Consider the following 26,009-nt stretch of genomic DNA (forward strand, 5'->3'; position numbering starts at 1 on the left):
CCCATATATCCACTCAGCCAAGAGAGACAGTATTGTAATTAAATGTTGATCTTTACTTATACTTGGTAAGCTATGTGAATTGCTCTCTGAATTCCTGCAGCTCATGTTGCCATTGGTCTTGAAATCCATGGAAATTCAATATCCACAGGCTTATGAACCAGTGACTGGAGTGTATTATTAAGACACTTGCTGCTGCCTGCCGTCCTAGAGGCGTGAAAGCAACAGGTGAGATACAATTCCATTATAACCTACATCCCATGAGCTGGCTAGCTTCTCTTGTCAGAGAGCCACTTCCTGCCCAATGGGAGAAATCCTGCAGAAGCAGGAGAGGACTTGGGCTTCTTTTCGTAGCCTCTCCATTTTGAATGTGTCAGAGAAGGTAACATGAAGCCATATGGAGTATCACAGAATGGCTATTCTGTGGCGACTTCCAGCAGGGTTGCAAGCAGTAGCTATGTATGGCCTTTCAGCGGGAAATGTGGTATCTGGTGCTTTCCTCCCCCTCAGTATGGGAACTTCAAAAGGGGCCGGCATAAAAGCCCAAAGCAGCTCCTTCCCCTGGTGCCCTAGGAAAGCTGTTATTTCATCTCTTCAGGTTAGAAGGGATTCTTAGGATCATAATAAGGCTGCTCTTACATTCAGGCTTCCGCATATCTACTAACAGACTCTTTCTACAGCAGCTTAAAAGTAGCCTAGAAAACATACATGCCCCCCCCCCCCTTAAAGTTATTTATCTTCACCATTCTAAATCCAGCACACAAATGAAACTGATTAAAGAAACACAAACATGGTCACTTAAAACCTGAACATAGAGAGAAGGCCATAGTTTGATGCTCAGATCCCTTGCAATAGTTTCTTGCTTGGAAGGTATGATTCACTGTGTGCAATACAGCTCTGGTGTTTACAGCATCCTTAAGGGTGAGACAAGGGCCCTCCCTGTCACAAGACAAATAAATTTACATCAAGATGCAAGTCTCCACCACCTCTTCAGACACCATGACCTGAACACCTTTCAACTCATACCAGAAACCAGTGACAAACAAGAAGAGCCACTCATTACACCAACCCAGGCCAAGAGCCTGCTTAAATGTGGACAAGTAGTAATATTTCTGGACCATTTCCAAACAATTAGCTTATAACCCAGGGCCAGGAGTTTACTCTGCCTGTGACTGGACACCATCCTAGGAAGCAGCTGGATATCTGGGATTGCAATGTAATCTGCTTCTGTAGCTCACCAGGATTAGGGGACAGGCTAATTTTTCATCATTAACAGGTCACTGCAGTTCATGACACACATTAATCCAATTGGTTCCTGCAGCTGAACACTTATATACATCTACCTTTGAAATCAGGTGTATCCTGGTCATGCTTCAAACAACTCCCCGCAATCGGAGACAGAAACACTGCCCCTCTCAGTAGGGACGATGCCTAAAAGTGTCATTAATGAGCAACCCCAAATTCACCATGTGTAACAGGAGAAAAACACTCCCCAGCCTAGGGAGCTGATGATCATTAAGTGAAAGCGTTTCCATGGTTGAACTAACCCAGTGTAGTCAGCCCCAGCCACCGGGGAATTTGACGTGCGCTGCCTTCTGAAAAAGGTTGCAGACTCCTCCTATTCAACAATTCGGTGCACTTGACAGTCACCCTTTGGACTCCAGCATCTCGGATGCTGTGCTGGGAGAGCACTCTCTCTGCCTCAAGATCCCAAAACCAATAAAACCATTTCTTTAGTTTCTTAGATTACGGCCACCACTTTCCTTTCCAAGCTCACCCTTCAGAACAGGCTGGTCTGCAGACCACACTACCCAGACAGGGTTATATGGCAGAATGAGAATGGCTTTGCACTGAGTAAGGAAGAAGGTTACGCTTTACCGTGTGGTCTGTGAGCGGAGGAAGCACGATCAGCTTCTCCATGGTGTTCATCACCACCCTCCACAGCTCCTTCAGCACCCTCTTCAACACCGTCTTTTCGCATACCGTGGCAAAGAGCGTCAGGCTGCAAGGAGAGAGCAAGAGCTAATTAAAACAACGCTGTTCCAGCAGTGCAGTCTGCAGGAGAAATGGAGTGGAAGTGTGGGTGAGATTTAATGCCTCACCTAGCAAACAATTTATGTTAACTCTTACCTAAGGTCTCATAGGAAAGAGCAGCGTTCCCTTTGCCTACAGCACTGCTAAAGTAACATTTTCTGTTGCTTTTTCCTTCAGCTTTAGCACTAAGACATTTGCACAGAACAGGATTTTTGTGCCCAAGAATTCAGCCACTGCTATTTAACATCCAGAGAAATACAAAGTTTTCATTTGTATTATGGTAGCTTGCCAGGGGCCCCACACAGGATCAGGGCCCCACTGTGCTGGATGCTTACACATAAAATAGGAGAAGCACCCTGCCCCAAAGGGCTCATCCGTCTAAATAGGGAAAGACCCAGCAGGTGAGTTTACACTAAGAGAGGGCCATTATGCTCTGCTGGTGTGACCTGCAGCAAACACTCCACAATCACTCTGGATTGTGCTAGAGCTTCTCTTTTAGAGACGCAGGGAGATGAGGACACAGGAACACAAGGATTTATCTATTGGCTAGGTGTATATATAAAATGAGTGGATGAGACAGCGTTATAATTATGTTGGTCCCAGGATATGAGAGAGATAAGGTAGGTGAGGTAATATCTTGTACTGGATCAACTTCTGCTGGTGCACGGGACAAGCTTTCAAGCTTCACAGAGCTCTTCTTCAGGTCTGGAGAAGCAAACCAGCGTGTTCAAGTTAAATACAGAGTGGGACAGGTTGTTAAGCATACGAGGGTCACACGTGTCGTAGCATCACTCCGTATAAAACGGGCACTTACTTACCTGCACTGCACCTTGTTCTCTGAGATGCGGGTGCAGACGCGTATTCCACCCAGGGGTACAGGCGCCCAGCACGCCGACGCCAGAGAATTGTGCTTAGCACTAGTTGTAGGGTGGCACTCAGCTCTTGTGGTCTTAGCCCCTCGCCTGACTGTCCAAGGGTAATGCCACCTAACCCCCCTCAGTTTCTTCAATCCAAAATCCCAGGCTGCAGACTCTGTTTAAATAGAGACTGCAGAACAGCCATCCCAAAGTTTGCATCTGGTAATAGCATAACTGTCACGGAGTCCCTGGGCGATGCTCTGGAACTGCTCCCCATGAAGCCAGTCAGGACTCTGGGGCAGTCGCCTTTCTGTGAGCAGCCTGTCTTCAGGACACACAGCTCACACAGCTTCCACCTTCCTGGGTCTGACCTCGGAGCATTCAGCATCCTCTGCCCCTCCGTGCGCTTCCCCCAGTGAGTCCGCTCAGGCGGGGCTCCTGGGGAAGCCAGAGGGTCCTGCACCCCAACTTCGCAGTCAGACGTGACTCTCAGCCAGCCAGGAAAACAGAAGGTTTATTAGACGACAGGAACATGGTCTAACACAGAGCTTGTAGGTGCAGAGAACGGGACCCCTCAGCTGGGTCCATTTTGGGGGGCAGTGAGCCAGACGACCACGTCTGCACTTCACTCCATGTCCCAGCCAGCCCCAAACTGAAAACCCCCTCCAGCCCCTCCTCCTCTGGGCTTTGTTCCTTTCCCGGGCCAGGTGGTCACCTGATTCCTTTGTTCTCCAACCCTTTAGCTCTCACCTCGCAGGGGGGAAGGGCCCAGGCCATCAGTTGCCAGGAAACAGGGTGTCGGCCATTCTCTGTGTCCAGACTCCTGCACACACCGGCCCTCTAGGGCTCTGCAATGATCATACACCCTTACTCCATCACCTAGATACTTAAGAACTGCCTAGAGGAAACTGAGGCACCCCCACACTATTCAGAGGAAACATTAAGAACAGTCCCACTTCGTCACAATAACACCTAGCTAAAGTGTGTACAGAAGACCAAGAAGCTGCCCTACAAATGTTCACTATTGAGATATCATTGAGAAATGTGATCTGTGTTGCTTGTGGTCTTGTCTAATGGGTCCATGTCTGTGGGGGCATAGTCTGAGCTACCTTTGGGGTTTAGATGGAGGGTCAGCCAGTCTCCTCACAGATGATCTCCCAGTTAGATAATACAGGTTCCTGTATTACCACAGCTTATGAGGCAGATATTACGCTATTATCTGAGCTGCTTCTGAGCATTTTCCTTCCTCCTCATTTAGCCAAGTATCATTCACGCGGTGAGGTGTAGATTGCCAAATGCTGGAAGAACAACCTGGACATGGTGCTGGGTCATCAGGTCAGGCAGGAGATGGAGAGATTTAGGAGGCTGAGCTAACACACTGAGAAGGCCAGAGTATTAACATTGCTTCGTCAGGCCATTGCAATAAGAATCAACTTAGTATGGTCCAATGTGAGTTTGAGGATAACCCGAGGAATCAGAGGGAAATGGGAAGGCATACAACAGGTCTCTTCCCCAGTTCAGATGGAAAGCATCAGTTAGGGACCCTGGACTGAGCCTCACTTGGAAATAAAACTGACATTTTCTGTTGCCCTTCATTGTAAAGAGGTCGATGGAAGGAATGCCCCATTCTGTGAACATGGACCTCACTCTGCTGCTCTTCAGTAACCACTTGTGGTTGCTGAGAAAAACCTGCTGAGATGGTCAGCCAGCTGGTTTTGAGAGCCTGGTGAATGTGCCACCGTGGGCATAGTTTCTTCCTGACAAAGCCAGCTGTAGTGGGCTCATCCCTGCTTGTTCACCGAATACACTGCGATGGTATTGTCTGCAAATGTGTGAACTGCTGCTCCCCAGCTCTGATCTCAAAAGGCCTGATACACATTGTATATTGCCTGAAGCTCCAGCATGTTAATATGACTGGAAGCTTTCTACTCTGACCACAAACGTTGAATCTTTCACTTCCCTAGATACACTCCCCAACCTATTATGGAGACATCGGTGACTATTGTTCTGGTTGGTGGAGGATGGGCAAACGGAACCCTCTGGCACATATTGTTCTGTCCACTAATATAGTGAGTCTGAGGCTACTCGGGTAAGCCTGTCCAATGAGCATCAACTGGGGCGATAAACCCACCTGAAGCATGGCAGAAGAGGGCAAAGAGACAATCTTACACGCTGCACCATGTAAGTGTGTGTGGCCATATGGCCCAGTAGTCCCAGACATATGTGGACTTGATTTTTTGGGGTTCAATATTGGTTTTTCTTTGTTCAAAATCAACCCTTGACAATCAGAAGGGTCCAGCATGAATTGGACACAACTAAGGACTTGTTCCCTTGATCTGCAGCTCAATAGCCAATTGTCCAAGTATGGGAAGACATGAATTCACCTCCTCCTAGGTAGGCCGCTACCACCATCATGCATTTAATAAAGATGTATGGAGCTGATAACAGGCCAAAGGGGAGAACCCTGTACTGGTAATGCTGGCCAGCAACGTGGAATCTCAGGAACTTTCTATGGCCTGGGAAAATCACAATGTGGAAATAAGCATCCGAAGATGAAGAGCAGCAAACCAGTTATGAATCAAGGCAGGGAGCATAGTAGCCAAGGTAACCATGTGGAATTTCATATACTTGACGAACTGGTTGAGACCAAGGATAGTCTCATTTCTCTCTTGGAGATCGGGAAATACTGGGAATAAAATCCCTTCCTGTGATAACGAGGAATCTCCTCCACAGCTGCCAGAACACGAAGAGTTTGGAGCCGCTGAAGAGGCAGTGACTCATAAGAAGGGTCCCTGAAAAGGGAAGGGGGAATGGAAAGGAATTGTTCAGCATTACTCAACCCCAAAATGCTTAGGGCCCATCTGTCCATTGCTGTGGATTCTCAAGCACTGCAGAAGCGAGACGGCCTGCCTACAGACTGAAGAGATGGTGTTGAAACATCCACAAGTGGCATGGTGCTCTTGATTTAATAGTCAAATGGGCTGCATTCCCAAAGGTGGAGGTGGACGAGCTGGCTGGGTGAAAGCAGATCCAGACGACCTTCTCTTGTGGGACTCACTGCCCTTTCTGGAGTAGTCCCGGTGCCTCAGTTGGTACGGTGCCTGTCTAAAATACCTTTGAGTGGTATTGCTATTGTTGCTGACCTCCAAAATGACACCTTTTTGTGGTTTCAGAGCAGCCGCCGCCGGGATAGTCGGTATCTGCAAACAGAACAGGAGGGCTTGTGGCACCTGAGAGACGAACCCATTTATTTGAGCACGAGCCTTCGTGAGCTACAGCTCGCTTCATCGGATGCAAAGAGTGCAGGGTTGCTTATGAGTCCTTAAACAAATGCAACTTCTCATCTGTCTTACCAGAAAATAAAAATCTGTCAAAGGGCAGGTCTTCCATGCTCTGTTGGATGTCTGCACTGTTCCAGAATTCTGCAACGGTGGTGCTCTTCTCATCTTAATCGCTGACACCATAACTCTGGCACTGGACATTGCTGTTGCAGCTGCCAACTACAAAAATGTCTTAGCGACCAGATGAAACTTCTGCGATAAACGCCTTCATCTCCTCCCTAGAAGATTCAGGTCATTTGTCCATGAAGTTGGCTACAAAGTCCCAGTTCAAAAAACTGTACTTGGACAGCAGCACCTGCTGGTTTGCAACACACATCTGGCAAGGACGAAGGCAATATATTTTTCAGCCCATGAAGTCTAACCTCTTTGTTTCCTTGTCTTTAGGTATAGACTTGTACCTATCTTGTCATGACCTCTCATTGGCTGCAGTCATGACAACTGAATTGGGAGCAGGATGTGAATAAAAATGCCCGAACCCCATGCACAGGAACATAACTCTTGTCCATATGCTTTGCCATAGGTGTCAAAGCAGCTCTGGTATTCCACAAACCTAGGAGGACTCCAACAGTACCTCACTAATAAGGAGAGCTACTCTCCCTGGGTTGAAGACTGAAGGATGTCCACCAATTTGTGCCTGTTTTCCTGCACAAACTCAGCCTGTATAGCCAAAGTAATGGTCTCAAGTTGCAGTGGGGGAGGTTTAGGTTGGATATTAGGAAAAACTTTTTCACTAGGAGGGTGGTGACACACTGGAATGGGTTCCTTAGGGAGGTGGTGGAATCTCCATTCTTAGAGGTTTTTAAGGTCAGGCTTGACAAAGCCCTGGCTGGGATGATTTAGTTGGGGATTAGGTCCTGCTTTGAGCAGGGGGTTGGACTAGATGACCTCCTGAGGTCCCTTCCAACCCTGATACTCTATGATTTGATGAAAGCATGAAGCTATTTAAACTTCAGAGCTCCTGATGTTCCTTAAAATCTTCAGGGCCAGGGGAGGAAGATTCCGACACTGCAGAGTCATTGAATGAGGAGGATGAAAGCAACGGAGCCATTGGAACCTCCTGGTGCAGTACTGGTTCTTGTATACATGGATCCATGTGTACCTGCTCTAAGGGAGATGCCTCCATCTGAGTTTGCAATGTAGGCGGCTGAGGAGGGGATACCACTGGCTGGTCAGTTTATCTGGCCCAGGAACAGGTGGAGGATTCGGATTTATAGAACGAGGAATCGCCCATTGATTCCATGGAGGCTGCTGAGCATAAGGGCATGGCATTAATAACCAAGAACCCGTCTCCACTGAGCGAACAATACAGATCCCAGTATCAATCCAGATCAGAAGGTGGTCTTGACCACCTTCTAGACTGGTGTCTGAAGAACAAAACGTAAGGGGGATGACCACCCCAGGCTTGATGCCGATGGACACTCAAAGTTGTTCAGAAGCAATGGGGGAGTGACCCTCAGAAAAGCAAGCAAATGTCCAGCCGCTTCCCCGGTCCAATAAGTTGAACAAGGTCAGCTCCCAGACTACTGCACTGGGCAGCACAGCATGGGGAGGAGGTGACCAGCCCTCTGTGGAGAAAGAAGTGGTTCAGGACTATTTAGAAAAGCTGGACGAGCACAAGTCCATGGGGCCGGATGCGCTGCATCAGAGAGTGCTAAAGGAGTTGGCGGATGTGATTGCAGAGGCATTGGCCATTATCTTTGAAAACTCATGGCGATCGGGGGAGGTCCCAGATGACTGGAAAAAGGCTAATGTAGTGCCCATCTTTAAAAAAGGGAAGGAGGAGGATCCAGGGAACTACAGGTCAGTCAGCCTCACCTCAGTCCCTGGAAAAATCATGGAGCAGGTCCTCAAGGAATCAATTCTGAAGCACTTAGAGGAGAGGAAAGTGATCAGGAAGAGTCAGCATGGATTCACCAAGGGCAAGTCATGCCTGACTAATCTAATTGCCTTCTATGACGAGATAACTGGCTCTGTGGATGAGGGGAAAGCAGTGGACGTGTTATTCCTTGACTTTAGCAAAGCTTTTGACATGGTCTCCCACAGTATTCCTGTCAGCAAGTTAAAGAATGGGCTAGATGACCTCCTGAGGTCCCTTCCAACCCTGCTATTCTATGATTCTATGATTGCATTGGCATTGAGGTAGGTACCGAAGTCAGTGCCCCAAAGACGGGTCAGGAATATCACATTCCCACTCAGCACTTTGACTCCCTGTGGAGTATTTACACCCTCCAGACCATTGTACTCCTCCTAGTCACAGGAACGAAGCTTCCTCATTTTTCAAATACGTGCTCTCTTTACATGAGAGATCCTAGCTGGAGCTCTATTCCTCATCTCCTCTGAGACCTCTGCTGCAGCTGGAAATCAGAGACCAGGCAGGTGCACAACTTTGCTTTGCTTTCCTCTCCTCGTGCCAGAGATGAAAAGTAAAGTTTTAATGGAACAAAGTACGCCCAGAGTCCAAAGGCAGAGGCACCGCTAGTTTCAAGGAACACATATTCAGCTGTAACACGTCTGTAGAGGGTGTACACTGGCGTCCTTCTGTAGCTCAGCTGTGTCTCTCTCTTTCCAAACACTAGCCACGTGTATCTGAGTGAGACACCACAGATAGAAGACTAAGCAACAGCCCAAGTGAGAAGGCCAAGTATTCCTACCTGGCAGAGCCCATTCCCACAGAAGAGCGAACATACTGATTGTAGGGCCAGGAAAAGTCCATGTGGCCCAACGGCTGGGTTCTTTGAATGCTGATTTGAAACCCACTTTCCTGCTTCTCTCAGGAGAGCCCTCAACACCCTTCTCCAGAAACACATCCAGGTATTTCTTGGCTTCAATTTTGTGCTTGGTTATAGCTGCCTTACTCAGCATCAGTTCTCTGTGTTTACTCCCTTTTGCCTGGAACAGTCCTGATCAGTTTCCTTATTCGCCTCTCACTGACCATCCCCGTGCCAGTGTAAGGGCGCAGAGAGATCAGACTCACCAGCAGAGTCCCACGGGGCTACATCTATAGGAAGCCGTTGGGAGAGCTGAGGACACAACGCACTGGCTGAAGTGCCAGCAATCCATAGACCACACTCCGCTCCTTTATATCCAGCATGAACACAACCCTCTCCCAGGTCTCTCAAGGCCTAGCCAAAATCCTCAGCTGGGTGAAGAGCAGCTGGCCAGAGCTGAACCCAGGCAACGAAGAGGTGATGCTAGCCAGACACAGGCAGCATTTAGAGGAACTTGCCTCCTCTGTAGGACAGACAGGAAGAATAATCCAGGCTCTGCCTCTGACTTGCTGTGGACAGGAAAGAAGTCATGAACATTCCCACTTCCGCTTCCCACCAATAGAAGGTGATGCTGCCTCCAAGGAGTAGTTAGGTAAAGAAAGCATGGAAATTGCTTTATGGATGTAAAAGTGCTTCTGTGTACGCATGCTAACTATGAAGCACACAGTCCCTTTCAGCATCCAACCCGAGGAAAAGTTGGAATGACTCAAGTACAAATGCAACAAAATAAACCATCTCTCATGCAACAAAATCACAAATTATACCTGGCGAATGTCATGGGATTCACAGAAACACCATATCATATCTGCTGGCTGACACTTTCAAAACGAGAAAGTCTAATGAGTCATCCAGAAGCCGCCTCTTTTCCAAAGATAAAAACCCTCCGGGATGACTCTGATAGAGAAGATGTCTTGAGGGAGTCATCCAGAAGGCTGAAGAAACCCCTCCCAATCTGTTAGAGATTTTATGTATGTATGGCAGTATGAATACAGAACTGAGCTCTTCTTACTTTCCATCCAGGAAGTCCATTAATGGCCTCAGGACATTATCCGCATCTTGCGCCACCGTGGTCCTGGCATTTGCAGGGATATTTCCGGTCCCTTTTACTTGACAGAGTATATCTGACATCTGCTTGACACACTCATCAATACGGCTCTGAAAGCTAGACAGACGAGAAAAGCAAGGTTATTCAGTGGCTAAGCTATCACCTCTTGCACATGAAAACATAACATGCACTCACTAATTACGCAATACTCCTCCTGATTCCATCCAAGACCTTCCCTATTGCTTCCTTCTCAATGTTGTTAAGAAGGACACACTATCAGGGTAATCAACTGTGTAGAATATCAGCAGTGACACTAGGATCCCTACACATGGTCTCATCGCGTTGGAGATAAACTCATTCACTTAATTAAAAAGCTGCCCTTTCTTTTTGAAAGAATTACAACTGCACCCAACTAAAAGCATACTGTTCTGTGTCTGGTATATACAGTCTATGACTTCATGCAGATCAGGAGCGTAACCAGTGCTCAACTTCGGTGCACTGCGGACAGACACATACATGCAGCTCATTGCCAGACCTCACAATAGAGGGTTAAAATCACAGGTGCTCAGCAGCAAAGACACGTGCTGACTGAAACAATCCCCAGTGCCAGAGGGGCCGGGTTATACATACTGTCAAGACGGTAACTGGGGCTTGGCTAGCCAAGTGAACAATGTCTGTCTCTCTGTTGAAGTGACATGCCACGGTTAGGGGAGTTCAACTGTCTGGAACTCCCAAGGGTAGACAGGTAGAGATCCCAGCCACGTCCATTAGGGAAATTAGCTTGTCACAACCACTATCAGTAGATGGCAACCAACCTAGTTACTGCAGACCAGGGGTTCTCAAACTGGGGGTTGGGACCCCTCAGGGGGTCACAAGGTTATTACATGGGGGGGGTCGCGAGCTGTCAGCCTCCACCCCAAACCCTGCTTTGCCTCCAGCATTTATAATGGTGTTAAATATACAAAAAGTGCTTTTACTTTATGGGGGGGGGGTTTGCACTCAGAGGTGTGCTGGGTGAAAGGGGTCACCAGTACAAAAGTTTGAGAACCCCTGCTGCAGACAGTCCAGAAGAATCTAATGTAGTGGTTTAATGTGCGGAATACTGCAGCAGAGCCTTCAACACATCAGCTGGGAATACAGGGAAATGCCTTGACATTTAAGTTGGCAATATAGTTGTAGCTGTGCTTATCCCAGGGTATTCGAAAGACAAGGTGGGTGAGGTCAAATCTTTTCCTGAAGAAGCTGATCCAAAAAGAGGTATCACCTCACCCATCTTGATATTTAAGGCAATTATTACTGACAATAGATGGTAAGTGTGGCATTCAATTAATGTTTGTGTAGCGTCTTGAACATGTAAGAAGTGCTAGGGGTTGCAGCCAAGATACCAGATCAACCGAACATGGGGGCGGGTGTGTGTGTCTCTAAAGCTGGCTCCTAAATCTGTATTTGGGCACCTAAATAAGGGGCCTGATTTCCTATAGTGTTGAATCAGCAGGGCACCTGTGACATAGGTGGGCCTCTCTCCTTTCAAAACATGCAGCCTCGGTTTCTGCTACTCACTATGCTCCGTGCCCCACCGACTTTTCCACCTACACCCTCCCACTGCCTTCTTCCCCCACCATGGAGCAGCCTCCCCACAGTGCATCAAAACATCCTGCTGATTTCTAGCATCCTACTCCATTGAAGCAACCCCAGAGCCAGGATCTTCTCTTTCTATTCTGCCTCTATTCTCATGTTCACCTCTCAGACACCGCTGCGGAGCTTGAGAGAGTGGGTACGCCCCGGCGTGGCACTCGAGCGGAGTGCCAGCATGCAATGCTGCAGCAGCCAATTGTCAGGAACACAGGCAGCTCGATCAGATTGACTGTACAGAGTGTGGTGGGTCTCGCCCACAGGTCAGGGTCTCACTGATTGCCATATTTGGGGTCAGGAAGGAATTTCCCCCCAGGTCAGATTGCGGCATAGATTCACCTTCCTTTGCAGCATGGGGCACGGGTCACTGGCAGGTTTAAACTAGTATAAATGGTGGATTCTCTGTCACTTGAAGTCTGTAAATCATGGTTTTAGGACTTCAGTAACTCAGCCAGAGATTAGGGGTCTGTTACAGGAGTGGGTGGGTGAGTGAGATTCTGTGGCCTGAGTTGTGCAGGAGGTCAGACTAGATGATCACGATGGTCCCTTCTGATCTTAAAGTCTATGAGAGGCCTCATATTGCAGGGATCTGTGCTTGGGAATGGGGTGGGCTGTATATAAACAAGAAATTATCAACTTCTCAGGTTCTAACAGCAGCTGCTTCCTTTACCCCCAGTGAGCTGAGTCTTCTGGTCTGGACCCTTTCCTCCAGCTGGCCCAGGGAAGTATTGTTTCTAGACTTTAGCAAAGCTTTTGACACGGTCTCCCACAGTATTCTTGTCAGCAAGTTAAGGAAGTATGGGCTGGATGAATGCACTATAAGGTGGGTAGAAAGCTGGCTAGATTGTCGGGCTCAACGGGTAGTGATCAATGGCTCCATGTCTAGTTGGCAGCCGGTATCAAGTGGAGTGCCCCAAGGGTCGGTCCTGGGGCCGGTTTTGTTCAATATCTTCATAAATGATCTGGAGGATGGTGTGGATTGCACTCTCAGCAAATTTGCGGATGATACTAAACTGGGAGGAGTGGTAGATACACTGGAGGGGAGGGATAGGATACAGAAGGACCTAGACAAATTGGAGGATTGGGCCAAAAGAAATCTGATGAGGTTCAATAAGGATAAGTGCAGGGTCCTGCACTTAGGACGGAAGAACCCAATGCACAGCTACAGACTAGGGACCGAATGGCTAGGCAGCAGTTCTGCGGAAAAGGACCTAGGGGTGACAGTGGACGAGAAGCTGGATATGAGTCAGCAGTGTGCCCTTGTTGCCAAGAAGGCCAATGGCATTTTGGGATGTATAAGTAGGGGCATAGCGAGCAGATCGAGGGACGTGATCGTTCCCCTCTATTCATAGATTCATAGATATTTAGGTCAGAAGGGACCATTATGATCATCTAGTCTGACCTCCTGCACAATGCAGGCCACAGAATTTCACCCACCACTCCTAAAAAAAACCTTTATTCGACATTGGTGAGGCCTCATCTGGAGTACTGTGTCCAGTTTTGGGCCCCACACTTCAAGAAGGATGTGGATAAATTGGAGAGAGTCCAGCGAAGGGCAACAAAAATGATTAGGGGACTGGAACACATGAGTTATGAGGAGAGGCTGAGGGAGCTGGGATTGTTTAGCCTGCAGAAGAGAAGAATGAGGGGGGATTTGATAGCTGCTTTCAACTACCTGAAAGGGGGTTCCAAAGAGGATGGCTCTAGACTGTTCTCAATGGTAGCAGATGACAGAACGAGGAGTAATGGTCTCAAGTTGCAGTGGGGGAGGTTTAGATTGGATATTAGGAAAAACTTTTTCACTAAGAGGGTGGTGAAACACTGGAATGCGTTACCTAGGGAGGTGGTAGAATCTCCTTCCTTAGAGGTTTTTAAGGTCAGGCTTGACAAAGCCCTGGCTGGGATGATTTAACTGGGAATTGGTCCTGCTTCGAGCAGGGGGTTGGACTAGATGACCTTCTGGGGTCCCTTCCAACCCTGATATTCTATGATTCTAAGTGGAGGTTTCCAAACACAGGGGAAGACACCAGCTTCCGTGAAAATGACCATGCAACTGGGTCACCGAAACCCAAGAACTCCTCGTTTGCAGGGTCACATAACTAAAACATTACGTGTTGGCAGCTACATCTTACTCTGTGCATAAACTGCCACATAACGGGGCAGCCCAGCATAAAGCAGTCACTGCAGTGAGCTATGGGTGTCAGTCTCTCAGGCACCAACGGACAGGATTCCAGCATTCCTCGGTTCATCTCTCCTCTCCTCTAAGAACAAACAACATCTAACCTGCAGTTAGCTGGAAACCTTGCTATGTTTCCTCTGAGCTATAAAACCTGGAGTATTTATTACGTGTGAAAAGCTGATGTGGAGCGTTACACTAAGTGGGATGGTAATAGTGTCTCCACACTGTTGATCTATTGAAATATGAGCCCCCGACCTAGGTGTGTTTGGAATTACATTTACTATGTTTGGGATGCGTGGAATGGGATTAAGGGTGTTCTAAGGATAGAACCACACCAGGCCAGGACGCAGAGAAGGGATTGCCAACTTGTTCAGAGAGACCACGTGAGACACTGATTTATTGATTTAATTTAATTTTTTCTATAGAATGGCCATTTCAGCTGCGCAAGTGGCTCCATACCAACCACCAATCTTTATTAAGGCTTGTTTCGTTGGTATCTATGTCTAAGGTGCCTATCGTCTTGGTAGGTGATGAGGTGGCAGGTGGTTCTCCAGCTTGCTCTAGATTTAGTCATGGATGTTACTTTTGCACAACACATGCTGTGGGGTGTTGCCCCCCATTCTCTGGGGGAACGGTACAGTAAAGCGGGGCTCTGTAGATAGCAAAGGGAGTGCTCCAGGCCTGCTGTTGAGAAAGCTCATCTCTTCCCCTTTGAATCTGTACCTAGGCTCTTGAAGACAATGTACTGGAATATCCGAGCTGCCACGGACGCCCTCCCCGACCGGTCTTGGGGTTGGGGTATTGTTTGTTATACAGTGTTGGAAGCCTACAGCTCTTCCAGAAGCCAGCGTGAGGGTGGGAAGAGGTGGGTGTGGGATCATGCCTTGGGGTGAATTACTCTCCCACTATCCATCCTTGCACTGAAGACTATATTTGGTCCATCAGTAATGCACTAAATATGGCTCTTTGACCAAACCAGGCTCTATCATCCTGTGCTCTGTGATGGCGCTTCCTCAGGACAGAGGGAGCAGGGAATTTAGATGTCATTGTTTCCTCAGCCACTGCAGCTATCCCTCAAACATGAAAAAAGCTCGGATCTGATGCATAAGAGGTGCAAAGTGTCCCAGGAGTTGCCATTTATACAGACGCTTTCTACTCTAGTGAGGACACCTACGCTACCTCTCAGTTACATCCTTGAGGAGAAGATCTGTTTTGCACAGTAAGCCGCCCTTCCACTTTTAATTTGATGCCATCACTTCTGAATAGATGAAGCAGCTGAACCCCATTGACTGGTTAATCTCTCTCTCTTGCTGGCACACGTTTCTGAAACACTCCCTGATACGTGTGCTGATCCTGCATAATCTCTGTAAATTACATTTTCAAATGCCGAGAGTCCACCCTAATTGTCTTGTAACATTGGTACTGTGAAGACAAGTGTCAGATAACAATACTAACCCACTAATTATGATTTCTCACTTATCCGCCATCTAATTATGAATGTCATTGACTCAGTTCCATGTGTTCGTATCTCCCCATCTCCTGCTGCCACCATCCATGAATAGCAATGGGAGTTACACACTTAGTTACCAGTTTCATATGCTGAAAATGCAGCTGTGTGTCAACAAGTCCCACAAAGTAACTGATGATCATAAATACTACAAATGTATGGATGGGAAGCAGAGCAGTCAGGCTGAGCTTTTATTCTCACCACCCAGGTGGGAGCTACACTACTGGATGTGCCTGCATTAATCTTTTTACAGGGCATAGATGAGATGAACAGTCCTTATCGTGGGGAATAGTTATTTTCAAAGATTAATAGACTGGATCAGTTGGGGGATATTTTACTTCGGAACATAAGACTGGAAGGGAACTCCTGGCTCATCAAGTCCAGCCTCCTGCTATCATAGGCCACCCCAGCCTATAAATTCCTTCATAAATTTATCAAACTCCACCTTAAAACTAGTTAGGTTGTTTCCCCCCCTACTCCTGCTGGGAGGCTGTTCCAGAACCTGACTTCTCTGATGGTTAGAAACCTTCTTCTAATTTACGGGCTAAACATATTCATGGCCAGTTGATACTCAATCCATGCCTCCCGACAGAGGCCTGAACATCCAGCAGAGGGGAAGTGTCTTCAGCCTTCCATTCTTGCTTAAGCTGCAACTTTTGTGCTCACTGTAGAATTGCGAGAGCTGACACACAATCCTTGCCATAGGCAGTTTGTATCTATGATTTGTAAATAAAGCTTTTAATTGCCACTAGCAACACTTTTGGTGCTTGTCCCAACAATGACTGACCAGCCTATAAAAAAATGCCCACCTTTGCAACATTAGAGTACTGGGTCTCAGTGTGAAACACAAACGCTAAGCCAGTTTCCTTCCGATTTCAATCCTCATTTAACAATCAGAAAGCATTCAGCTGTTACATGCTTTAACAGACTGTTTGCATTTAAACAGGAATATCACTCTCTGAATGTTGAACTGGAAACTGCTTTCAGAGCAAAGAAGAGCAGGGTTCAATTCTCCCAGAGACACAAGTGCTGTTAGCAGCAGGATCAGCAATATATGTAATCCAAATACAGAATCTGAATTGTGAAATGATGTTCTGTTCCCAGGCAGAGCAATGAACACAACAGATACAATTTTCTGAAAGTTTCTCAATTCTTCAGATGGAGAACTGAGCACATGAAGAATTAAGCAAATTCAGGGCCATGAATTTGATTTAAAACAGAAACACAGTGTGCAATTGCCATGTGTTTTACTTTCATCTCAGTCTCACGAGAGATGCAGCTGGAGTGGAAGGAAAGGAATGTTTCTATGGCTATAGAAGCTAGATGTACTCACCTGTTACCAAACACAACACTGAGTTCATCCAAAACATTGTTCAGTTTCACCTGAAGCTCTTTGAGATTGTCACTTGCTTCTGGGTCCAGCTGTGGACAAAAGGAGAGAGCTTAGCTGGAAAATCTAGGTTGGTTTGCTGTTCCCCAAAGTACTATTACCCAGTGCTGACTAAACGGTAGAAAATCACATGAAATATCCTCAAAATGTGTATACTAGCATCCTTTCCCAGGCACCACTGTAGAGTTCATGGCCAGCTGCTCTAGAGACTTCCCCATAGAACTTGGGAACCATGAACAAATGTTACTTTGGCTCCTACTTTCCGCCACCTCTTCTCAAAGTCATCCCTTTTCCTGATACTTGTGGAGTTAAGAAATAAAGAAACATTTAAACCTTTCCGGCACAGAACCCAGACTGTGCTGTGTTACTGCGATATATACCTTTGGGTTCTGAGTCACCTTGGGGCTATAGGTTTAATTTAAGACTGGCTTCTTTAAAGTGGGGCTTTTCACTGGGGTTTGTTTCTCCGTGTGTGAATTTGAGAGTAGTTGCATCACCTTCCACCGCCAGAGTCATTACACAGACTTCAGGCTGCAGTTCAGTGGAGCATGGGGAATAAGGCCACAGGTTCCCCACTCTTTTGAAAATCTGGCAGTGTGTCACAAAGGGAGTGGTTATGTGCTGAGCACTTTGGAAAATATGTTGTGGACCCTGAGCACATGAAGATCTGGCCCCTTAGTGATCAGCCCTGAATACTCCTGAGTCAGCCTGAGATACAGTCAAGTTCTCTGTGTGCGAGTCTTTCAGCTGACGCATTAAACCCTGAGATCCTGTCTGTACTGCATGAACGGTACTGATCTCTTGACCCCTGCCCTAAGAGTCCTGGTTTGCTCCACGATCCATAGCTCATAATTTCCCTCTTCTGCATTCGTGCAGTGTGCCTGATGCTGGTGGTTGCCACTCTCCAGCCTTAGGTGGTTGCATTTCAGCAGGGCAGCGATGCCTGCACATGCAGAGTGTGTGAAGTGCTTTGGGATCCTCTGGGCTGGAAATGCTGTGTGAACGTGAGATAGGATCACTTCTGGTTACATCAGCGCTTCTGGTTCTTAAACATAAATGAAATGCCTCTGCTGTTTGTGAATTGGGACTTTAGAACTCCAGCCTGCCCTCCAACTTAGACCTCCTATATATTCACTTGTTGCAATGGCAGTGCGGTGGCTAGAATTCAGGGGCTTAGGTTTCTAGGCTAAATCCCAGTATTGGAGCTAGACAGGAATTAAGCACAACAGGAGTTCCTGCTACCCCATTCTGTACTGGAGCCCTGCTTGTTTTCTTTAGCATCTATCAGAGAAAGGAAATCCTCAAGGGAAATACAGAGATTTGGAATGGGATTCACTCCTTTCCCTTTAGTAAACTAGCTGGGAAAATCCAGATTTTAACAGGTGTTAGAAAGTGTGCTTACCAGTCTTCTAGATCTGCTTTCAAAAACAGAGAAAGAAACAGCAGCTGTTGGTTTATTTATGAGTCTCAGGAGTGAAGTGCTGACTGCAGTGACTTTCCTGCTTTATTAATGTGAGTTTGTAAGGTTATTCCCTGTGCACCTATTTCTCCACACACACAGCAACGAAGATAGCCCCCGATCTAACCATGCTAATTAGAGGCTTTGGGCCCAACTCACAGGTGACAAAGCTAGGTATACAGCCTCCTAGTGGTTGCTTTTCTTTCTACCACCCGGCCCCCTTCCATTTCCCAGGCATGTAAGACCCCATCAGTTTACAGAGTCTCCAATGCAGAATGTGTAATTTACAGCACCATTACTCCTCTGAACTCAGCCCACCGCCTGAGGGAGTGGGACTCAGGATCAGCCTGACTCACTGTGACATTTCAGACAAATGCTTTGCCAGCTGAACTAGAGAATCAGCTCTCTTCTAATGCAAGCCAGTAGGACTGGTACTGATCACCCACCACTCCTTATATTCTGCTATTTCTTCGATAGCTACAGGCTGTGTCCGTACTGAATCCACAGGATTTTTTAGGTCCACATCTAGGACAGCAATGGTAGATTGCAACTCCTGACCCTTGGAATATTGAGCTCATGCCCTGTGCAACTGGTGAGTTATTTTACTGTGGGAAGTTACATAAGCACGGCCACAGTGGATCAGACCAAGGGTCCATCTAGCCCAGTCTCCTGTCTCCCGACAGTGGCCAATGCCAGGTGCCCCAGAGGGAATGAACAGAACAGGCAATCAACAAGTGACCCATCCCCTCTCGCCCATTCCCAGCTCCTGGCAGACAGAGGCTAGTGGCTCTCAGAGCATGGTTACCACAGAGGATGCATTGAGTGCATTCAGGTTGCGTCTTACTACTTTATTCTTGTAGCAGTGACCCTGCCCTCCCGTGAGAGGGCAGAACATGGCTCCCCGGTATCCTAGTATCACCAAGTTTTGCATTGGCTAGAGAGGATATCTGGGAGCAACACTTCACACAGGGCATGAACACTCAGGCCTTTACAGTGCTTCTGGCCAAGGGGCTGCAGACCCAAACTCAGATCCCTGTAGCACTCTCTCTCCTCTAAACTGATCCCCCACCCCCCTGTTTCAGGTGTGATTCACAAGACTGCTAGTGACACTGATTAAAAAAGTTTCTAGCTTTTTCCTCATTACCCATTAGTAGCCACTAAGTACCTACATGCCTGCAGCTTCCATCCAGGACACACCACACGATCCACTGTCTCCAGCCAAGCTCTAAGATAGAACCGCATTTGCTCCAATCCCTCAGACAGAGACAAACAGCTACAAGATCTCTATCAAGCGTTCTTAAAACTACAGTACCCACCTGCTGAAGTGAAAAAACAGATTGACAGAGCCAGAAGAGTACCCAGAAGTCATCTTCTACAGAACAGACCCAACAAAGAAAATAACAGAACGCCACTAGCTATCACCTTCAGCCCCCAACTAAAACCTCTCCAGCTCATCATCAAAGATTTACAACCTATCCTGAAAAATGATCCCTCACTCTCACAGATCTTGGGAGACAGACCAGTCTTCGCTTACAGACAGCCCCCCAACCTGAAGCAAATACTCTCCAGCAATCACAACAAAAACACTAACCCAGGAACCTATCCTTGCAACAAAGCCTGATGCCAACTCTGTCCACATATTTATTCAAGTGACACCATCATAGGACCTAATCACATGAACCACGCCATCAGGGGCTCGTTCACCTGCACATTTACCAATGTGATCTATGCCATCCTGTGCCAGCAATGCCCCTCTGCCATGTACATTGGCCAAACCGGACAGTCTCTATGCAAACAAATAAATGGACACAACATCAGGAATCAGAACATTCAAAAACCGGTAGGAGAACACTTCAACCACTCTGGCCACTCAGGAAAAGATTTAAGGGTGGCAATTTTTCAACAGAAAAGCTTCAAAAACAGATTCCAAGGAGAAACTGCTGAGCTTGAATTAATATGCAAACTAGATACCATTAACTTGGGTTTGAATAGAGACTGGGAGTGGCCGGGTCATTACACATACCGAACCTATCTCCCTATGTTAAGTATTCTCTCACCTTCTTGTCAACTGTCTAAATGAGCCATCTTGATTATCACTACAAAAGTTTTTTTCTCCTGCTGATAACAGCTCATCTTAATTAATTAGCCTCTTACAGTTTGTATGGTAACTTCCCCCTTCTCTGTGTGTGTATATATATATATAACTTCTTACTATATGTTCCACTCTATGCATCCGATGAAGTGGGCTGTAGCCCACGAAAGCTTATGCTCAGATAAATTGGTTAGTCTCTAAGGTGCCACAAGTACTCCTGTTCTTTTTGCGGATACAGACTAACACGGCTGCTACTCTGAAACCTGTCACTAAGTGATAGTGGAAGGAAAGCCAACTGTGGTGCTGAATTTCTCAGCTCAGTGGCAGAAAAGTCCTTTGTCATTATGGAGATACTGATTCTTCTGAACAGCTACTAACACATAAGGAGGAAAAGTCTAGATAATGTATTAACTAGCTCCTTAATGGCTGGTATTGGCATTCCCTGGCTCCACACAAACTGCAGGGGATTAACAGAACGTGATTTAGGTCCATTAGAAGGGCATGAGACTGGTGCCTACTATTTCTGTATCCGAATTAGATACAAGTTACAGGTTTCAGAGTAACAGCCGTGTTAGTCTGTATTCGCAAAAAGAAAAGGAGGACTTGTGGCACCTTAGAGACTAACCAATTTATTTGAGCATGAGCTTTCGTGAGCTACAGCTCACTTCATCGGATGCATACCGTGGAAACTGCAGAAGACATTATATACACACAGAGACCATGAAACAATACCTCCTCCCACCCCACTCTCCTGCTGGTAATAGCTTATCTAAAGTGATCATCAAGTTGGGCCATTTCCAGCACAAATCCAGGTTTTCTCACCCTCCGCCCCCCCCCCCCCCACACACACAAACTCACTCTCCTGCTGGTAATAGCCCATCCAAAGTGACCACTCTGTTCACAATGTGTATGATAATCAAGGTGGGCCATTTCCAGCATAAATCCAGGTTTTCTCACCCCCCCCCCCACCCCCATACACACACAAACTCACTCTCCTGCTGGTAATAGAGAACCTGGATTTGTGCAGGAAATGGCCCACGTTGATTATCATACACATTGTGAAGAGAGTTGTCACTTTGGATGGGCTATTACCAGCAGGAGAGTGAGTTTGTGTGTGTGTGGGAGGGGGGGGGGTGAGAAAACCTGGATTTGTGCTGGAAATGGCCTAACTTGATGATCGCTTTAGATAAGCTATTACCAGCAGGACAGTGGGGTGGGAGGGGGTTTGTTTCATGGTCTCTGTGCGTATATAATGTCTTCTGCAGTTTCCATGGTATGCATCCGATGAAGTGAGCTGTAGCTCACGAAAGCTCATGCTCAAATAAATTGGTTAGTCTCTAAGGTGCCACAAGTACTCCTTTTCTTTATACAAGTTACAGTCCTTCATAGACTTCCTTCAGTTTTCAGTGTAGCTGGAAACTCTTCTCTGCCAATATGGTGAAGCACTGATAAAGGCTCCTGAAGGAACTAATATCTACTTTGCTGCTTCGTCAATGAATGTCAAATGTACCAGCTATCCATGAGAACAGGAAATGCCACTTGGACTGCACAATAAACCTGGCTTGCAGAGCGGAGCAGCAAGAAATATTAGAAAGTTGGCGCATTGTAATGCATATCATGACCATGACATTTCTGCTGGAAGCTGGAACTCCACTGCCTTATGGAGTCTTACAATCTCCCTCACTCTGGGTGCATGGAGCGTGACACTGAGAAAGAAAGCTAATAAAAATGTTCTCTTTCTATGAAACATGAGACAGCCTAGACTACATGGTGATTAATTCTGAACAAATGCTCTAATTCTAGTAGGACTAATACTTGGCACTTCTACAGCATCTTGTTTGAGGATCTAAAAGCAGTGTCCAGACAATGAATGGAGACTCTCAACACCCACCTTACACATGAAGCCAGAACGTATTATCTGTATTTTCAGAGACGAGGCATCCTGTCTCTATTTGAAGCCATCAAGAAATGGAGACTCTACCACTGCACAGGGCAGTTTGTTCCCATGGTTAATCCCCTTGCTGGTAACAATTTGGGCCTTATTTCTAAATTTGATTCTGTCTGACTAACGTCCACCTACTGATGGTTGTCATGCCTTTTGCGGTTAGATTAAAAAGCCCCTTGGTACCAGAACTTTCTCCCTGCATAGGTACTTATACACTGTAATCAAGACACCTCTCACTTCTTTTTGATAAGCTAAAACAGATTGAGACCTTCTTTAAAAAGACACAATACATTGGTTTTTATCTTTATCCCAGGCTTATGTCACATGGTCCCAAGGATCACTCACTTCTCCCCCACCTTTCAGGAAAGGGAGAAGATGGAGGGCTGAGCAAAGCCAGCAGTATGCATTTCTAACTCTAGTGTGGATTTGACAGAGGTCTTACAAGACTGAAGAACTCAGCAGGATAAGAAGCTCTTAGCAGGAGCCTGGACCCAAGGAATGCTTTCCCACAGCTGTTATAACAAAGTCAAGGCTGTTCTTCAGCGATCCTGGGGTTTGTCATACAGGTGACTGAGCATTTAAAATGAGGGATAAATCTGTCTGAACACCAAGAAGAGAGTATGTTTTACTGGAGCATTTTTCATACAGCTTAGCTGATAGCCAAGGGCATGAAAACTGGAGGAAGACAAGTCCAATGAAGACATTGTTCTCAAGGCTCAAAACAGTAGCACCTGAGAGTTATGAACACCTCAGGAATGGAGGTTGTTCATAACTCTGAAATGTTTGTAACTCTGAACAAAACATTATGGATGTTCTTCCAAAAGTTTACAACTGAAAATTGACTTAATACAGCTTCGAAACTTTACTATACAAAAGAAAAATGCTGCTTTCCCTTTATTTTTTTAGTAGTTTACATTTAACACAGTACTGTAATGTACTTGCTTTTTTGTGTGTGTGTCTGCTGCTGCCTAATTGTGTAATTCCGGTTCCAAATGAGGTGTGTGGTTGACTGGTCAGTTTGTAATTCTGGTAACTCTGATGTTCCACTGTAAATATCCTTCTTCTCGGATATTTTCCCTGAGAAGCTTGTACTTCATAAAAATCTAAGTTTCTACACCTTTTAATTGGGCTTGTGCAGCATATCAAGAATTCGTGACAGTGGGCAGTGCAGTACATGGGTTTTTTTATCCTGCAGAAGTTAATGATTGCATAACTTGTGAAAGGCAGAAGAAGGTAGGAGTGGGCTGCAAAGTCGTTCCTGATGAATGAAAATAGAAAGTATTACACTGCCCACTGTCAGACTGTTTGTACCATTCCCAAGCAGAGGTCTGTAGAACAACATGAGGGGTGAAGAGAAAACAGCACAGGTGGCATGAATGCTTTACTTGCATGACTTTATGACTGCCACATTCAAAGATATTCAGATTCCAAGGCCAGAAGGGACCACTGTGATCATCTAGTCTGACTTCTTGTGTAACACAGGCCGGAGGCCTTCCCCAAAATAATTCCTAGAGCAGAGCTTTCAGAAAAACATAATGCATTTGTGAAGGGATGAGTGAATTATACAAAAAGAAAAGGAGTACTTGTGGCACCTAAGAGACTAACAAATTTATTTGAGCATAAGCTTTCGTGAGCTACAGCTCATTTCATCAGATGCATTCAGTGGAAAATACAGTGGGAGTGGATGGGTCATTACACAAAGTAAAACTATTTCCCCTTGTTTATTCCCACCCCCCACTGTTTCTCAGACGTTCTTGTCAACTGCTGGAAATGGCCCACCTTGATTATCACTACAAAAGGTCCCTCCGCCCGCTCTCCTGCAGTGTGTATGGTAACACCCATTGTTTCATGTTCTCTATGTTTATAAATCTCCCCACTGTATTTTCCACTGAATGCATCTGATCAGGTGAGCTGTAGCTCACGAAAGCTTATGCTCAAATAAATTGGTTAGTCTCTAAGGTGCCACAAGTCTTCCTTTTCTTTTTGCCAATACAGACTAACACTGCTGCTACGCTGACACCTGAATTATACAAGTTACTCCAAAGTTATGTCAGTGACATCAGTGAACATATATGACTGCCATCACCATAGAATCTGTGCCTACAACATTTACACCACAACGTCATTGTGTATTATGCTTTTACCACTACAAATAATTTCAGAAACGCTATTTTTCCCCAAACACCTAACATTTGGGAGAGGTTTTTGGAAGCTATATTGATAATATTTGTATCCCTCTAAGTCAAGCTGTCCTAGCAGCATGAGATCCACTGCACAGGCTCAAAGGGAGAAAAATAAAGTGGTATAAAACTCTAAAAATGATCTAAGAGAGCTTTTCAATCACGTATTATGTTGTAGTTTGAATGAGGGAATCTCTTGGGATCTTCCAAGGTGGGAAACCAGGGCAGTACACCACACTGGAAGGAGGATTTTCCAGATCTTTTGTGCTCCAGCTTGTGACCCATTGAGGCTACAAGATATTGGGTATTATGCCCAGGGGTTTAGGGCTGAATGCTGCCTTATCCCACAGCATTATCCTTGGGTAATGTTTTAGGGAGAGTACAAGGAATGCAGGCAGGAATAGGATTTCACATTTGGGAAGAGCAGGAACAACTATTTGAAACCTGTTCAGAGCTTTGTAATATTAGAAGTACTCCATGTGTGGATGGATTAGGTGAACAGAATGCAGCTGAAGTAGTCAAAGGTGCATGCTATCTTAAATTCATTGAATCTTTCTCACCACCTACAACTCCTAACTTCCATGATTTGTCTACCTGCAACTCCTAATTTATTAGTATAATTACAGGAAAACTGCCTGGGTGCTTTCATTCGGCCAGAATACCTTGGGTAACACACAAAAATAAACATTTACTGAGAGCATTGATGTGACCTCACCGTAACATTTTCTTATTCTTTACAGGGAAATAGCTCCTCTTATTGCTTTTTAGACAGCAGTGAGGGCAATGTTTACATTTTAGTGCCAACCACTGTTTGAAGTATGGATGCTGTATGCACCTCTTGTAAACACCAAGTAATTGTCCTTCTTGAAGGAGAGGACAAAAACTTTGCACAAGATGAGGTATTTCCAGAGCATATAATTATCTCTATTTTCAGAGTCGTCCTCTCACTAACTGATATTCACCAGCCAGGACTAATCACTGTCAGAGTAGCCACTAAATAAACTAGAACAAAGCAGTCTAGGCTAGCGGAACAGAGGATCTGGCAGGGTTTCAATCTATGCAGAAAAGTACTAAATGCATTCCAAGAGGAAAACCCTGGGGAGGTCAGCTATTTCAGGTACTCGGCACAAGTTAAATGAAGTATTTCTGGTGAACAGTGGCAAGCGGATGAGGTGAACAAACAGCATGTAGCAAAGAGTCTCACTCCCAGGAAAACTTTCTAATATATTGAGTAAACTATATTCCAGTTGCTCATCATGTCATTCGCATTCTTTTTCTCCCCAGGTTTGTGAGTCACAGGGTTTGAGCCAGAGTTCCCCGCACATCTCCTCCTCCTTGTATAATCCCACAGTGCAGGGAGACCACTGAAGAATCATAGAATATCAGGGTTGGAAGGGACCTCAGGAGGTCATCTAGTCCAACCCCCTGCTCAAAGCAGGGCCAATCCCCAACTAAATCATCCCAGCCACGGCTTTGTCAAGTCTGACCTTAAAAACTTCTAAGGAAGGACATTCCACCACCTCCCTAGGGAACCCATTCCAGTGTTTCACCACCCTCCTAGTGAAAAAGTTTTTCCTAATATC

General features: G+C 46.1%; 1 protein-coding gene across 9 annotated transcripts in view; it reads right to left on the reverse strand.

Moving 5' to 3' along the window:
- The window catches only part of UNC13B (unc-13 homolog B), a 381,168-nt gene that overhangs the window by 31,023 nt on the left and 324,136 nt on the right, over positions 1-26,009 (reverse strand). For all 9 annotated transcript variants that reach the window (XM_073343305.1, XM_073343304.1, XM_073343298.1 and 6 more), the window contains 3 exons: positions 16,694-16,782; positions 10,007-10,159; positions 1,876-1,999 (listed from right to left, as the gene is read on the reverse strand). In XM_073343305.1, the coding sequence (XP_073199406.1) occupies positions 1,876-1,999; positions 10,007-10,159; positions 16,694-16,782 (366 nt within the window). The remainder of the gene's footprint in view (positions 1-1,875; positions 2,000-10,006; positions 10,160-16,693; positions 16,783-26,009) is intronic.

This window comes from Lepidochelys kempii, chromosome 5, assembly GCF_965140265.1.
Source record: "Lepidochelys kempii isolate rLepKem1 chromosome 5, rLepKem1.hap2, whole genome shotgun sequence".
NCBI lineage: Eukaryota > Metazoa > Chordata > Testudines > Cheloniidae > Lepidochelys > Lepidochelys kempii.